This window comes from Grammomys surdaster, unplaced genomic scaffold, assembly GCF_004785775.1.
Source record: "Grammomys surdaster isolate TR1022 unplaced genomic scaffold, NIH_TR_1.0 126185, whole genome shotgun sequence".
Taxonomy (NCBI): Eukaryota; Metazoa; Chordata; class Mammalia; order Rodentia; family Muridae; genus Grammomys; species Grammomys surdaster.
Window position 1 is genome coordinate 5,122,634 of NW_021620991.1, and position 16,618 is coordinate 5,139,251.

Below are 16,618 nucleotides of genomic sequence, written 5' to 3' on the forward strand. Positions count from 1 at the left end.
CACACAGGGTGGGAGACACGCTCTATCACACACAGGGTGGGAGACACACTCTATCACACACAGGGTGGGAGACAGACACACTCTACCACACACAGGGTGGGAGACACGCTCTATCGCACACAGGGTGGGAGACACGCTCTATCGCACACAGGGTGGGAGACACGCTCTATCCCACACAGGGTGGGAGACACGCTCTATCACACACAGGGTGGGAAAAGAGAGGGGCTCAAACTTGGAGAGACCAGCTCTGAAAGTAACAGAAGAAAGGAAGCCCAGAGAGCGCGTACTATCTACCATGTATGAAATAAGGAGAGAGGCTAAAGTAAGTGGGGAGAGGAACACCATCAAGTCTCCACAGTAAGTGAGTAACACGTGAGAACAGACTGAACTCTTCTGCCTGGGAACTATTTCAAGTAATGCTAAAACATTAATTTACCTACACAGCCCTCATGGAATGTAATTGAAAGACAAACAAAATTTAACAGCACACTGCTTCCAAGCAGCTGTGAGGATAACTTGGTGGCAAAGTATGTGTAATGCACATGCAAGGTCCTAAACTCAATCCCAGCACCAAAGAAGCAAAAGAGTCCAAAGAAGCAAAAGAGTAAGTATTATTATTCTGGGCTATAAGATAAAGGGATAAAAGCAATTAGGTTAGTGTCAACCATACATGGGGGAAAACATACAGATTTAGATAAAAGCAGAGCAGGATTAATAGAATGTTAAAAGTTTTAAATTTAAATTACAAGTGTCAGAATGAACTCCTGTATATAGTTTTACACATATACATACACATACACTAAAAGAAGAATCACAGGGGAAGGGGAATGAGGGAGGGAAAAGCAGGGACAATGTTGGAGATTACTGATCTAGGCATCCCAGGGTGGCCCAACAGTTAATAGCCAAGTATTGTTCTTGTAGAGGACAGAGTTCAGTTAACTAGTGTTAGCTTACAGGAGATTACACTAGGCTCCTCCCATGGACCTACCTGCTGTCACCAAGTACACCAGGCAGGTGTGGGCTGCCTATAGAAGGACTGCCTGCCACCCCAGTTCTTTCTCCCTCTCTCTATCCTTCTCTGCGCTAGTGCCACCTCTTCACTGCCCTCATGGCTTTTCCCTGATCTGTCTGCCTGTCTTTACGTCCACTTCTCTGCCTCTATCCCTTCTCCAGACCCTCACTCCTCTCCCTTACCCCAATAAACCCCATTTACACCAGATCTGTTGCTTGGTGTAATTTCCCAGGGGCACACCTTGGCATGGGCCCACCAGGTATTCCCTTACCCCATTATATTTGTAACACCCAGCACCCACACAAGGCAGTGCACAATCAACTGTAAGCCAAGTTCCAGAGGAATTCAGTGTCCTCTTCTGACATCCTGGGGCAGCTAGACTCACAAACATGTGTCACCACAAATAGAAGCATACACATAGAACTCTACATTGAAAGCAATTATTTTTTTTTGGGGGGGGGGAGGGGAGGTTCAAGACAGGGTTTCTCTGTGCAGCCCTGGCTGTCCTGGAACTCACTCTGTAGACCAGGATGGCCTCAAACTCAGAAATCTGCCTGCCTCTGCCTCCCAAGTGCTGAGATTAAAGGCGTGTGCCACCACCGCCCAGGGAAAGCAAATATTCTTAAAAAGAAATCACTGCTTTATTTTCCTTTGTATCTGTAATGTTCATCAATATGTATGCATTTTATTGCATGTGAGTGAGCACGTGTGTGTGTTTATGGGAGAGCATGCAGAGATGTCTGAGACTGATGTAGGAAATCATCCTCAATTGCTCTCTGATTTTATGAATTGAGGCAGGGTCTCTCAATCAAGCCCAGAGCTTGCCATTATGACTAACCTTGTTAACCAGCTTGCTCTGAGGATCTCACTTCTACATTCTTCTGCAGGAATTACAGGCAGAATACCACACTCACTTGACATTTTCATGGATTCTAGAGATCAGAATGAACTCTGGTGCCCATGTTTACAGGGCAAGCTCTGTGTGTGTGTGTGTATATTTGATTTTAATTAAACTGATTTGTTTTTGTGTTGGTGAGAGTGGTGGTGTACCACAGGGTACATGTAGAAGTCAGTTCTCTTCCACCATATAGGGGCAGGATCACTTGGGCACCAGGCTCACCCATCCTGCCAGTCAGGATCACTCGGGCACCAGGCTCACCCATCCTGCCAGTCAAATGGCAAGTATCCACTGAGCCATTTTTCAACCCTAAGATATTACTGATTTGATTTGGTGTGAAATATTATAATTATGTCTTTTATAAGAGGGCTTCTTTCTCATCACACTATTTGTAATTAAAATACTGGATTTGTGATGCATTTCAATTACCAAAGGTAGGAAGCAGCCTGAGGGAGAGCAGACAAAACAAGTCTCGTCAACTCTGCAGAGCTCAGTAACAGTGAGGAGGACTGTCCTATGTTCCCACTTTTGTATATGTTATTCTCTACCCTAGAAAAAAGCTAAAATCTTTAAGAAGGTGTAATGGTTTGTATATGCTTGGCCCTGTTGGAGTAGGTGTGTCACTGTGGGTGTGGGCTTTAAGACCCTCATCCTAGCTGCCTGGAAGTCAGTCTTCTGCTAGCAGTCTTCAGATGAAGATGTAGAACTCTCAGCTCCTCCTGCACCATGTTCCTGCCTTGATGATACTGGACTGAACCTCTGAACCTGTAAGCCAGCTCCAATGAAAGTGTTGTCCTTATAAGTGTTGCCTTGGTCATGGTATCTGTTCACAGCAGTAAAACCCTAACTAAGACAGAAGGTTATTTGATATTAGTACTCCAAAACTTTTCTTTAAAAAAATTTTTTTTTCAGATCTGATAATGAATGTGCATTTTACTTAAATGAAAGCATATGAACCCAAGCCAAGCAAATCTGCTTCTTTTTGGTTTTAGGTGTATTCTCTCCTAGCAATCACTGTTTCTGTCAGAGTAGGAAATAAATCTTAAGTCAAAGTCTTGTACGTAGATCCTGCAACCTTGGAAACAAACTGTGGGAGAGAAAATGGGTAGAAAATACAGCACAAGGAAAGGGGAGAGAGGGGTGTGATAGCGAGAACTGGGTCCTGGAGTTACAACACAGCTGCAGGCTAAGGGGGCTGCTGCCAAGTAGGACAGACAACCTAAGTTTGATCCTTGGGACCTGTACAGCAGAAGGAGAAAACCTAGTCCTCCAAGTTGTCCTCTGATGTACACACACACACACACACACACACACACACACACAGAGAGAGAGAGAGAGAGAGAGAGACATGTACTTGTGCATATACAAACATACACTACACACACAAATAGATAACTGAGTTCCAAGCACAGAAACTCCAGTCCAGGGCTAGGGCTAGAGTAACACAGGTCATAGGTAGAGAGCTTACCAAGTCTGTAAAAGGCTGTGAGCACCACCCTCACAAATCCATAGTCCAGAGGCAGTCCTGGTCAGGCCCACCTTAACAGCCCACGCCAGGAAGACTACCCTTGAACACAACCTAAATTAAAGGTCCTGCTACTGTGTATTTCTGCCTCTGTCATAAAATGAGAAACACCTAGAAATACTATCTCTCTGTTGGCTTCTGCATTTTGATAAATATGTTTTTAACGTTTATACTTTTCTCTCATCAGAGAGTTAAAATAAATTCTGAAGAAACGTATGTGGCATATAAAAATGTTGAGGGCTGGAGAGATGGCTCAGTGGTTAAGAGCACTGACTGCACTTCCAGAGGTCCTGAGTTCAAATCCCAGCAACCACATGGTGGCTCACAACCATCTGTAATGAGATCTGATGCCCTCTTCTGGTGTGTCTGAAGACAGCTACAGTGTATTCATATATAATAAATAAATAAATCTTTAAAAAAAAATGTTGAAAATCTAACCAAAAACCAAAAACAAACAAGCAAACAAACAACAACAACTGAACACCCAGGAGATACCTGAATCCTTTATGGCCACACAAGGGTTGTTGTGACCTGTAATTTCAAGCATACTGGCTATCTCCCCAACACACAGGTCACTCAAGTGACAGGCCAGGCTCATCACGATAAGCCCATTTTCCCTGGGGTTTAGCAATGAGCACGTGACTCAACACGTCCATGTCAAAACTACTGAATGCAGCTCCCGTCTATGGAGAACAGACCAACAGCACAAGAATGCCAGGAATGCTCACAGAAGACCAGGCCCCGACTGCCTAGGACAGCCCTGCAGGTGGTGTGAACATCCGCAGTGGCCGGAGCCCTCCCCCATCAGAGATTCCTACCTGGTACCAGAATCCTAAGCAGATGAACCTTGGTACACTAAACTCTGTCAGAGAGCACAACTAGCCAAGATTCAGCTCAACAGTACCAGAACATTTCTCCTCTTCCTAGTGGTGATGGAGAGGGACGTAGAGCCTCACACACGAGGTAAGCACTCCACCACTGGGCAACACTTCAGTCTTCTTTTTAATAAGCATTTGCTTATTTTTATTTGAGTGCTTTACCAGTATGCATGTATATGTGAGCCTGGTGTCTACAGAAGCCAGAAGAGGGCATCAGATCCCTGGAACTAGTTATAGATGGTTGCTAGGCACCATGTGGGTGCCAGGCAACTGAACTTGGGTCCCTGGAAGAGCGGTATATGCTTTTAACCAGGAATCCAGCTCTTTGAATTAAAGTATACAGTAACTAGATGCTCATCAATGGATGACTAAACAAACAGTGAAATACATACACACAATGAATAATTCAACCTTTAAATAAAGGAGAGGCTGGAAGATGGCTCAGTGGTTAAGAGCACTGACTAATCTTCCAAAGGTCCTGAGGTCAATTCCCAGCAACCACATGATGGCTCACAACCATCTGTGATGGGATCTGACGCCTTCTTCTAGGGTGTCTGAAGACAGCATACAGGGTACTTACATGTATACAATAAATAAATAAACCTTGAAGAAGAAGAAGAAGAGGAGGAGGAGGAGGAGGAGGAGGAGGAGGAGGAGGAGGGGGAAGGGGAGGACGGGGGAACAAAAAGAAGAAAAATAAGGAAATTGGCATATAGTATAATGTGGATGAAGGAAGAGAACATTTGAGAATAAAGAAAGTTGGTAAAAAAAAGCTTTTTAAAAATTATTATATTATAGTATTACTGTATAATTCCACATCTATGATGAAGATGGTCAAGGTCTCTGACAAAAACAGCAGTGGCTCTGGAGGCTTGAGCATGAAAAGAGGGAGTTACTGCTTAATGGATACAGAAGGTCTGCATCACAGAACTCCAGAGACAACTTCTGGAAATGGGCTCTGTGACAGGTGCACAATGACAATACATTTGTAATGTTACTGAACTATAACCTTTAACAGGATAAAGTCTGCAGCCCTTTTTGTTTTAGTTTTTGAGACAGGGTTTCACTATGGAGTCCTGGCTATCTGGGAACTCCCTATATAGACTAGGTTGGCCTCCAATCCACAGAATTCTTTCTACCTCTGTTCCCGGAATGTTGGAATTAATCTTTTTTTTTTTTTGAGATATAGAAGAAAATTATGGGTTTCATTATAACACTCCATAAAACTGAAGGCTGAGCACACACATTCCAGACCCTCCTCACTTTCTTCCTATCCATTGTCCCCATCTTCCCACAGTGGCTTTTTGTTTTAATACTAATTAAAACAGGAGGAAAGACCTCTGAAGCTAGATGCAGTGCACATGCCTGTAACCCCAGCGCTGAGGAAACAGAGGCAGAGGGATTGGAAGTGCAAGTCTAGTCTATACTACAAACAGCTTGAAGCCAGTCTTGGCTACAGAGCAGTACTGTCTCAAAATCAACAAAATCAAAAACCTCAGCATGGGAGGAGAGAGCACACTCACTACATAAGCATGGAAGCCTCAGTTCAGATCCCAGGAGCCACATGAAGAGCCAGTGTGGCTGCAGCACCTGAGGCAAGGACAGGGGGAGGGAATTGGTGCAGCCTGCTGGCCATCGGCCTAACTACAGGGCCAGTGAAAAACTATCTCACAGGACAACTAGGAAAAGGATAAAGCAGAACCACTGATAATGTCCTCTGGTTACACACAGAGACACACACACACACACACACGCAGAGACATATACACACATACACACACAGACACACACACACAGAGACACACACAGAGAAAGAAAGAGAGTTGGGGGGAGGGGACTGGCTCACAAAACCTGTAACTCTGGATTCAAAAAGAAATAGAAAAATTTCCACATCAATAACCATTCTTAAGATGCTATTCAAAAGAAGAAAGATGCAACCGAAAAACAGGAAACAAAAAGCTATTAAGTTAGTAAAATATTAAAATACTTTACCTGGTGGCTAGGGCCAACTCGAATTTCCCCTTGGGTACTATTCAGCCTCCTGTAGTGAAGAGAACAGAAGGTTAATACAACTGTTCTGACAAAAACATTTGAAGGTTTTTTTCAAGGGAAATTAACTCACTTCAAGTAGATAAAAGCCATCTTTGTGTCATTAACACTTGTTTATTTACTTGTGTGTATATATGTGTCCATGGAGGGACAGGAGAGGGCATCAGATGGACAGGGAACTGAACTTAACAGACACTGTGAGCTGCCATGTGAGGGCATGGACTCGAACCTGGGTCCTCTAGAAGAACAACCAGTGCTCTTACCTGCTACACCCTCTCTCCAGCCCCAGCGAAACAGCGTGATAGGGGCCAGTCCCTGTTACTTCTAACACTGCTTTAGCCATGCAGGCTGTCAAGCACATGTCCTTAGCCTCCCAGCCTTCTGAGAACTGACTGCAGTCTCTTGTGTGATCTTCTAATCTCCTGTAGCACTTGCGTGAGGCCGGAGCTCTCTCTCCATGAAGCCCTGGTATCCTCCTCGCTCTCACTATGTAGATCAAGGGGAGTCTGAACTTCTGATCTTTCCTTCCTTCCTGCAGGCTGAGATTGCATGTGTGTATGGTGCTGACACAGGCCTTTAATGTCAGCACTCACTTAGGAGGCAGAGGCAGGTGGACCTCTGTGAGTTTGCATGATCTATAGAGTGAGTTCCAGGACTGCACAGAGAAAGTCTCAAAAACCAAACAATGAACAAAAACCACAGCGTGTCTCACCATGCTCAGTCTCCTGAAGACCAGACTCAGGGACCATGCATGGCGGGCAAGCACTTTATCAATGGAGCTATAGGACCTGTCTCACAGTTTTCTTACACTCCAACAAACATTCTCATCAAGAGAACTGTTTGAGGGTGGGGTTAGGGAACATCAGCAGTAGTAATGACAAAGGGCAAGAGGACAGTAAAAATAACATCAAAAATGTAGTCCCAGTACTAAGATTCTTAGAATGTACCAGGCAGGGAGGTGGCATCCATCCCCCAACCAGAAAAGACCCAGATACTATTATCATAAACATAACATATTCTATTCCAGAAGAAACTTCACAAAAATACTACGAGAAGTTAAGGAAATCAGCCAGATTTCCAATGTCCAATCAGCTGCCTGCAGGCTGCATACAGCCCAGGCTCGAAATGACCATGCCCCTCCATAAAATGTTAATTTCTGGCAACTGTTCTGTGACTCCACTGAGTGTTTCTCCAGTGTGAGCTTTGTGTTCTACAACAGTGTCCTGTGGTACAAACAAGATGTACACCTCCCAAAGCTCAACCAATCCCTGCCTGAGGTGGCAACATTGTTCACTTGTTTGTTTTTGTCATCCGGTGCACCCCCTACCCCTGGTGCACACAACCAAGTCACTCAGCCTGGAGAGGACTGGATGCCTCTGAAGGAGACGACAAGGAAGGAGGTGGGCATTTTCAAGAGGGAATACAACAGAAGCAGGCCGACTGGAAAGGGTTATGATGCTGACACGCTCACATGAAAAGCTCCCTTTGTTAGGGTAGGCATCTGTTCTCCTGTTTGACATAGAAGCTTGTAGATGCAGAGAATAACTCCTTCAAGAACATGTCAAGAATTCAACAGACCAAGTCACAACTACTTTCTAAAACTAACTGCTTGGTTTGGTTTTGGTTTCAGGAGACCGGGTTTCTCTCTGTAATCTCAGTTTAGCTGCAGTTTACTGTGTAGATGAGGCTGGCCTGGAACTCTGAGACCCGTCTGTCCTGCTTCTAGAGTGCACCACCACACCAAACCGACCTGCTGGCTTTCTCACTTGGAGGAGCCACTAGTTCCACTCTAACATGCTCATTTCTATGTCCTAGGTAGCCACGACCAAGCTAGCCTGCCAAAGCTTTTCCACAGATTTCCCAAATGCTCTTCTGACTGCAAGGAGTTCCTATTGTACCTCAGAAAGCCTAAACCACAGCTTCTCTGGTGACTTGGATTTACAGCTCAATCTTCGGCCTATTCTAGAATGCTTGTGCTATTTTAGGGTTCCCTAATGGTTATGCAATCTACCTATGATCCCACTTTTTCAAGTTCAAGGCTATCACAGTCTGCATGATAATTTATAGGCCTGCCATGATTACTTAGAGGACCCTTTCTCAAACGAACAATAGCAACAACCAGAAGAAGCACAGTGGCAATACAGTTGTTTTAGAATGTCCTAACAGCAGCAGACAGCTGCTTTTATATTCACTGTGCTGTTGCAGTAATGTTTAAATTATAAGAAAATGCAGCCACACACAGGTATGTAACTGGAGAGGGCAGAAGCATTTTAATTCCTATTTGGTTTGTTGCATTTACTGCTTTTGAGGCAGAGTCTGCTGTTTACCATTGTTACAGTATCACACCAAGACTCAACTGGATATTTAAAGACAGCATGCAATGTCTTGGTTTCTGTTTTGCTTTATTGCTGGAATGGCAAGCACGCTATTCCCACACAAAGGCTGGTGTACAATGTGAGCATAAATACTTGTTAAAATCTTCTGGACTGTCACATGGTACAAGGAGAGAATCAATTCTGGAAGCCTGTCCTCTAGCCTCCACCTATGCATCATGGAATACACACACACACACACACACACACACAGGCACAAACCTCCTTCAACACTTGCCTGCTCTTCTGTTTGTGCTTCTATGGTTCTTGTTTGTTTTTTGAGACAAGGTTTCTCTGTTTAGCCATGGCTGTCCTGGAACTCACTCTGTAGACCAGATGGCCTCAAACTCAGAGATCCACCTGCCTCTGCTTTCTGAGTGCTGGGATGAAAGGTGTGCACCATTACTGAAGGCGGGAGCTAAAGTTTTTAAAAAGTCAACAGATGCAGTACAAATAGACTGAAATAGGAAAGAAAGGCAGACATGAGAGAGGCTGAGTAACAAATACAGCCTGCAGGTCTACTACAGACAGCTGAGCCAGAGTCAATGAAAAATCTACTCCAAGGTTGGAGGTGGTGGCACACGCCTTTAATCCCAGCATTCTGGAGGCAGAGGTAGGTGATCTCTGAGTTCCAGGGCAGCCAAAGCTACACAGAGAAACTCTGTCTCAGAAAAGGCCAAAACAAACAATCAACTCCAATTCATCTAATTTAAAACAATGACAAGAAACACCAAAGTGTGTGCATAAGCGCGTAAGTGTATGAGTGAGTGTGTGAGTGAGAGACTGTGTGTGTGTGTGTGTGTGTTCCTATGTAGTCCATTACTGGACTCAAACCAACAATCCTCTGGCTTTGCCTTCCAAGGATCATAGGCCAGCTCCATTATACCTGCTGACTTCTTTCATTTTCTACTTCCTAGGAACCTCTCTGACTTGAAACACCAAAATACCATGGATCCAGCTCAACATGTATATGTGTGTTCATTCTTTTTAAAAACTACCATTGTCCCTCCTAGCACATAGAATTTCTCTGTATAGCTAATATAAATTATGTTATGTTTTGAAAAATAACTGACTTTCAACCTCTAGTATTCTACAAATCTTTGGTTGGGATATGAAAAACTAACCAGTTGCAGAAGCCAAATAACAACGATGATAAGTCATTGTGTTTATTTTTTAGTATCAAAAAGAAAAAGAAAAAAGAAATTCATTGTCTATGAAATCTGATACAAAAGAAACTGATGGAACAAAGCAGTATCCATAGCAACTACAACCTAATATTTCAGCTCTCTTCAGCTGCAGTGGATTAAATAAAATGACAAGATGTTCCCTTTGAAAAGTAACCTGTTACCATGGAAACAGTTTAGTCTAAGAAGTAAACAGGGAGTGGACAGAAAGAGGCAGAAAGCTTGCATCTGAATTTCAAACAGGGAAAAGAGTCTTTGCCAGAAGGAGGCAAGGCAGAAACCACCAGCCACAGAGGCTTCTTCTGATTTGGTCCCTCAGGCCTGCACCACCCTAGGGCTGGCCTGAGAACGGACAGGATCGCTTCATCATCCCAAAGAGAGGGAAGCGAGAGGGAGCAGCAGTCTGTGGATATTTACTACACAGTACCAAGTATTTGCACTCCAGAAACAAGACGATGACTCAATTCAACTGTAGTTCCACATGTAGTCTTGACATGATCTCTCTCAGTCCTCAGCTCGTAACGGCAAATGACTAAGGCTGTATAAATAGGAGATCAGCCATGGTGTGACCTAGACAGAGGCCTGCTGCACAGTCACTGCTATTCTTAGCACTATGTGATGGCCATCAGTCACAACAGGACAAATCGCAAATCTCACTGCAGCCTCTATCAGCCACGACAGCTTACAAATCGTCCAAATGGCTGTCCTGTTTTGAAGAGAAAACCTACCATGAAGACAGGAAGCAAGCCTACGTTCAGCTCCCCACTATGTCCAAGAGCGGACCGGCTCTTACCAGTGCACATCTATACCTTAACGGGTATGTAGGGAAGTGTGCACTGTGTGCACTTCGTACCCTCCCCACGCCCTGTCCTCCCAGGCAGCCTGTCCTCCATTTCATTATCACTTTTTAATCTAGGAGAAGAAACCTAATTCTTACTTTTCAGTCTAGCTTGGTTGAGTTAAAGGATGATCCTGCAGTTCTACCCATTTACTCTCACACTGCCTGAGAGTGGACTAACTCTCCACAGCAGCACACAGTCTTGATCTGTTTCTATGTGATTGAGAACCTCGGCTATGTCCACACGCGGCTACTGAGAACAGTACTGCCATAACCCTGGATACAGAGCATCTCTGGTGTGCTGCCTGGACTCCTCTGGGAGTGGAATGGTGGGTTAACCCAGAAGTCCTATCTTTGGGTTTCTTGAGGAATGCCTATAACTCATCACCATAGTGGCTACACCATTTTATATTACTAGAAACAGTGTGTGATTGTTCCTCTCTATCCACTTCCCCTTCACAGTCATTCTGATCTCCCTGAAAGTGGATGTGTGCACCTGTACAGTGCAGTCAGTGACTGAAGTGGCCAGACGATGTTCAGATCTCACAGAGCTGGGGCTATAGGGAATTATGTGCCATGGAACATGGATGCTGGGAATCAAACTTCAGACCTCTAACAGAGCAATAATTGCTAAGCCCTCTTCTACAGGCCCCTATTAGTTCCTTTCCTTTAGATTTATTTATTTTACGGGTATAAATGTTTTGCTTATATGTATGTCAATGCACCACATATATGTCTGGTGTCCAGGGAGGTCAGAAAAGGGCACTGGCCCTTAGAACTGGGGTTATGGTTGGTTGTAAGCCGCCATGTAGCTTTTGGGAACTAAGTCCCAGAGCCTGTGGAAGAGGAGTAAGTGCTCTTAACCACTGCCCTTCTGTCCAGCAACCTTTTCATCCCACACCCCTAATTTGCTTTCTTAATTACAGTCTCTGACTGAGGTGAGATGAATCTCAATGTAGTTTTGATTTGCATTCCCTAGTGTCTAAATAATAAATACATTTTGAATGAACAAGGACTCTAATATTCTAAATCAAGCATATCTTAGCTATGGATAGTAACTATTGGCTTTATTCCAAGGTAATAACCTTCTGTCTCTGGGGACAGAAGGTTAATCTTTCAAGCAAAGTCAATCTGAGAACAGGACTGACAAACTACAACAAGAACAAAGTTCAGCTTTCACTCAAAAACAATAAAGTACAGAGAACAGCCTACACTCACAGGCATGGACTCAACACAGGTGTGCTGCAAAGCGGCAAGCACAGCGTCAATTCCTCTGAGGAGCTCCTGAGAAGCGTGTGACAGACAGTCTGCCAGCTCTGCAGGAGAGAGCAAAGCCTGAGGAAGTGAAGACTCTCTGAGAAATCCCAGCAATTCATGACAGAAGCAATTCTCCCACAGGCTTCTACAGACTATAATCCAGTATCCAGAACTAAGAGCTAGCTATTAGCTGACAAGTAACAAACTCTACCTACTCCGAGAAGAACCATAAATACAGCCTTAAATACACTCAAAACCATCTCATATCAGAGAACAGGAGTTGAAGACTATCTTAGAATTGGGCGTGGTGGCACAAGGCTAAAATTCTAGCACCTAGGAGGCTGAGCCCAAGCCTGGAAGGATTGGATTATTACAAAAGGAAGGAAAGAGGAAGCATTTACTTACTATTTAGAAGGAAGACTGTAGACAGAAGAGGAGGAGGAGCTGCTTTCAAGTGCTACGACAGCCTCATTCACTGTCTACGTTTCTTACCTTCCATTCAGTGATCCGCATAGGGCACCTGGCAACTACATCTAACTCTGCCCCACTCCAGGCTCTTCCTGGACTTTCCTGTCTTCATCTGCTGCACAAATACAAATGGCTTTAACAATCACAGCTTAGCAAAAGTGCATATGGATACATATGCATACCAAACATAACAGCTGTCCTCCAAGATTAAGTTGATCTCCTAAGCAAAGACAAGACTTTCCATGCACTGAAATCAAACCACATTAATAAGCCTGATAGCATTCCCAGAGAGGGAACACAGAGCCAGTAAGCAAGGGCTACAGCACACTTCCAAGGTCTCTCTGGCCAATGGAAGAGTCTGAAACACTTAAAGTCCAGGCCATTGTGTAAGAACTCTTTATTGTAGTGCTGTGAATATGGTGGGCAAAGAGGCAAAAGACACCACTTACCTTCCTCATATGTGTAACTACATTGGGCAATGTTAAGAATAGAAACACCAAATATTACCAGATATAGAAGGAGGCCTTCTTTAAAAACACAGGGGCTAGAGAGATAGCTAAGGAATTAAAAAGCACTAACTGCTCTTCTAGTGGACCCAGGTTCAATTTCCACCAGCCACATGGTGGCTCGTCCCTGGCCATAACTCTGGCTTCAGGGAATCAAATGCCCTCCTTCGGTTAGCTTGGGCACCAGGCAAGCTTGTAGTACACAAACATAGACGTGGGCAAATCACTAATAAACATAAAATGAGAAAAAAAGTAAAAAGTAAAAACAAAATTTCAGGAACTAGAAAGGTAGTATATGATTGCAATCCCAGCTACAAAGGAGCCTGAAACAGCAGGACTGCCAAGTTCAAGGCCAGTTTAGGCAACTTAGTGAGACCCTGTCTCAAAATACAATGAAGACTGAGTATACAACTTAATGGTAGAGCATTTAACTACCAACAAGCAGTCAGGCTATAGGTTCAATCTTCACAGTAGGAGAAAGAAAGGTTTTATTCAAGAGGACTAAAGATAAATATTTAAAAAGAACAAGGAGGAAGCAGAGTGGTCAAGTGTGGACAGCTGGTTACAAACAAGCAAGACCCTTCCCAAGGCTGCTGTGCTCCTGAGTCACAGCTTCAAGAAACTGGAGATGAGGACTTGGAGTCAAGACAGCACACAAGTGTAGGAGGAGCTAGGGTGGGAGGAGTAAGGAGCGGAAGCGGAAGAGGAGGAGGAGGAGCTAGAGTAGAGCTGTAGGAGCGATGGAGGGCCACACAGGTATGGGGAGCAGTCACAGGTAACAACTTTTATTTAGGTTAGCTAATTGGGAAACAACTCTCTTTGTACGGGCATATTGTTATTGAGCATTACCAAACATATAAAGCCTTTGGATAATCTAAGCATTAGAGTCTCATTTGTTCTGAGCCCACGTGGATGGCGGGATGGTCTGGGCAATGCCCAGCCTTGCGGAGACAACATGGAAGGTCTCATGGGTGGCAGGGCTAGTATTTCTGGCTGGCTGTTTCTAACTGCGGTGCTCGCGTGGCCCCTGACCACGGAACATGGCAGCTGAGCTAGGCAGAGCCGCTGCAGCTTAGATAGTCGGCTTGACCAGTGGCCATTTTTAAATAATTATAGCAACACACAAGCACCGCTGCATTGTCCTCATCATCTTTACAGAGACCAGATCCATTGGAAGATGGGCTCCGAGCACACGCACAGTTGGCCCAATGCCGCTGAGTATGTGGAATACCAACACTATCTGGCTTCAGATCTATTTACTTCTCTTACTCCTGACATCAGTCATTTACTGAACACGTTTTGGTTTGTGGTTGTAGTTTTTTGAAACAGGGTCTAACTATGTATCGCTGGCTGGCTTGAAATTCACTTTGTAGACCAGACTTGTTGCAAACTCACAGAGATCCTCATGCCTCTGCCCCTGGAGTGCTAGGATTAAAGGTTTGTGCCTCTATCTCCATTTAAACATATTTACGTCAAAGACCCATTTGTGTCACACATGGTGGTACACATGGATGGCAAAGGTAAGTAGGTCTCTGAATTTTAGGTCAACCAGGACTGCAAAGTGATACCCTACAGAAGTGATCCATCTACCAGGCCCTGTACTAGGAACAGAGGTTATAAGACTAAATGGCTGGCTGGTGGTGGTACATGTCTTTAATCCCAGCACTCAGGAGGCAGAGGCAGGTGGATCTCTATGAATGAGTTTGAGGCCAGCCTGGTCTATAGAGTGAGTTCCAGGACAGCTAGAAATTAATTCTTTTTTTTTTTTTTTTTTTTTTTTTTAGGAATAAGTGACCCCTGCCTAACAGAAAAGATAATCACATAACCACAAATAAATGTATATTTCAAAAAATATTAACAGAAATGATCTCTGGCCCAGCTGAGTTAAACAACAGTTTGCCTGAATGTCAATATGATAGCACACACTATTTTAAACATATGTGTAAGTACCTGTAGTACCTGGATCAGAAACTTTATGATAAAGAAGATTATTAACCATGTGGGCTTCCCCCGAAGACTCATGAATGCATGCCTCTAAAGGAGTCTTCCTTTAGCTGGTGTTTCCTGCCTTCTTCCATTCAACATCTAACTCAGGCTTACAGCAAGCGTGTTTTTGGTAAGTGGAACATGGCTCAGTTGAGCCCAGGAGACTAGAGAATCAGCAGCATGCTAGACACCAGGCCTGAGGCAGCTCAGAGCAGCCTCAACCAGGGAGTCTGCCCAAAAGACACAACTGGAAGCAGATGGCATTAAGAAGTGATATCAGTGACACACATACAGCAAGTGTGTCCAGGCTGCTCACCAGGGACAGGCTTGCATGCACACGCACACGCACTTCCCTCTGATTTACAGTCAAGAGTCTATAGCGATGGATGAGGAGGTAACAGCAGGGTAAGAGATCTGAGAACTGTCCATTCTCCCTCAAGCCCAACCTCCTATATTTCCTCAAATTTCCTGATAGTCCCAAGTGCAACAAGTGGGGAATGGGCCAAACTGGCCAGCATTATTTACTGACCCCCCTGCAGAGGCCCTCAGCAACCAAGAATAACTGCAGTGCTACCCTTCACCTCCAGACACGTCCCAAAACCCTAGACAGGAGACGGACATTCAAAAGCAACTTTCCCCAAAAAGGTATTTTCTCAAGGAGGAGAATGAAGAACAGATACACACACAGAGAAAACAGTGCTACTGATTTTATTGCATGTGAAACACCAAAAATCAACTCTGAAACCCAGAGGCCATCCACAAAGCACAGCCAGGAACTCCAAATCTTCCCATCAAAGCAGATGGCTGTACCAAAACACTGTGAAAGCTGGGCAGCCATCCAGCCCAACAGGTGAACCTGGAACCCAAAAGTTTCAACTTAAAAGGAGGAGGAAGTAAAGACCTTACAACCATAACAAATCAGTATTCTCCCAAACACACAAGTATATGGTCTGGTTCCAGAAGAAGCATTATAGACACTATGGGAAACACTGGGTATTACTCCCAGACTTCAAAACATAATGTTCAGATATACACCGTCGTAACAGAAAGTGGCCCTCACAGGAAAGGGAACCAAGCACAGAAATATCAACAAAGACCCTAACCCCACATTACTTTCCTACACAGCATCTCTTCGGTTCAATTTCTGCAATTAAGCGTGCAAGAATACAAAGTAATGCTTCAGGAATATTTTAAATGTTAGTACTGCTGAGCCCTGCCCCAATCAGAGACCTCTTTGGACAAGATCCCTGTTTCTAGCTAAGACCTCACCCACCAGTTCTTCTTTCTTGGTGTCATCAATACACAGTGAACTTCTCCTGTCCCCTAGGAGGGGATGATTCACACTCCTCTATCTGACAGTGCTTTCTATAGTCCTTACAACTGCACAAAACACGACTTATTTCTAAATTGTTCCCAACCCTAAAGGGGAGAGGAAAGAGAGGCAGTAAGGCAGGCAACCCCAAACTTCTCTAATTCCCTGTTTGAGTAAAAATTCCACTGCATAAAATCTGCTTATCCTGATTGGCTCCCTAGTAAACCACAGTGACAGCCACCTACCTGGGCGCGCGCGCTTGCGCTCGCTCGCTCTCTCTCGCGTGCTCTCTCTCTCTCTCTCTCTCTCTCTCTCTCTCTCTCTCTCTCTCTC

At 44.3% G+C, this 16,618-nt stretch overlaps 1 protein-coding gene across 4 annotated transcripts in view; it reads right to left on the reverse strand.

The window, feature by feature from the left end:
- The window catches only part of Rere (arginine-glutamic acid dipeptide repeats), a 214,443-nt gene that overhangs the window by 110,949 nt on the left and 86,876 nt on the right, over positions 1 to 16,618 (reverse strand). For all 4 annotated transcript variants that reach the window (XM_028757843.1, XM_028757840.1, XM_028757842.1 and 1 more), the window contains exon 7: positions 6,306 to 6,354. In XM_028757843.1, the coding sequence (XP_028613676.1) occupies positions 6,306 to 6,354 (49 nt within the window). The remainder of the gene's footprint in view (positions 1 to 6,305; positions 6,355 to 16,618) is intronic.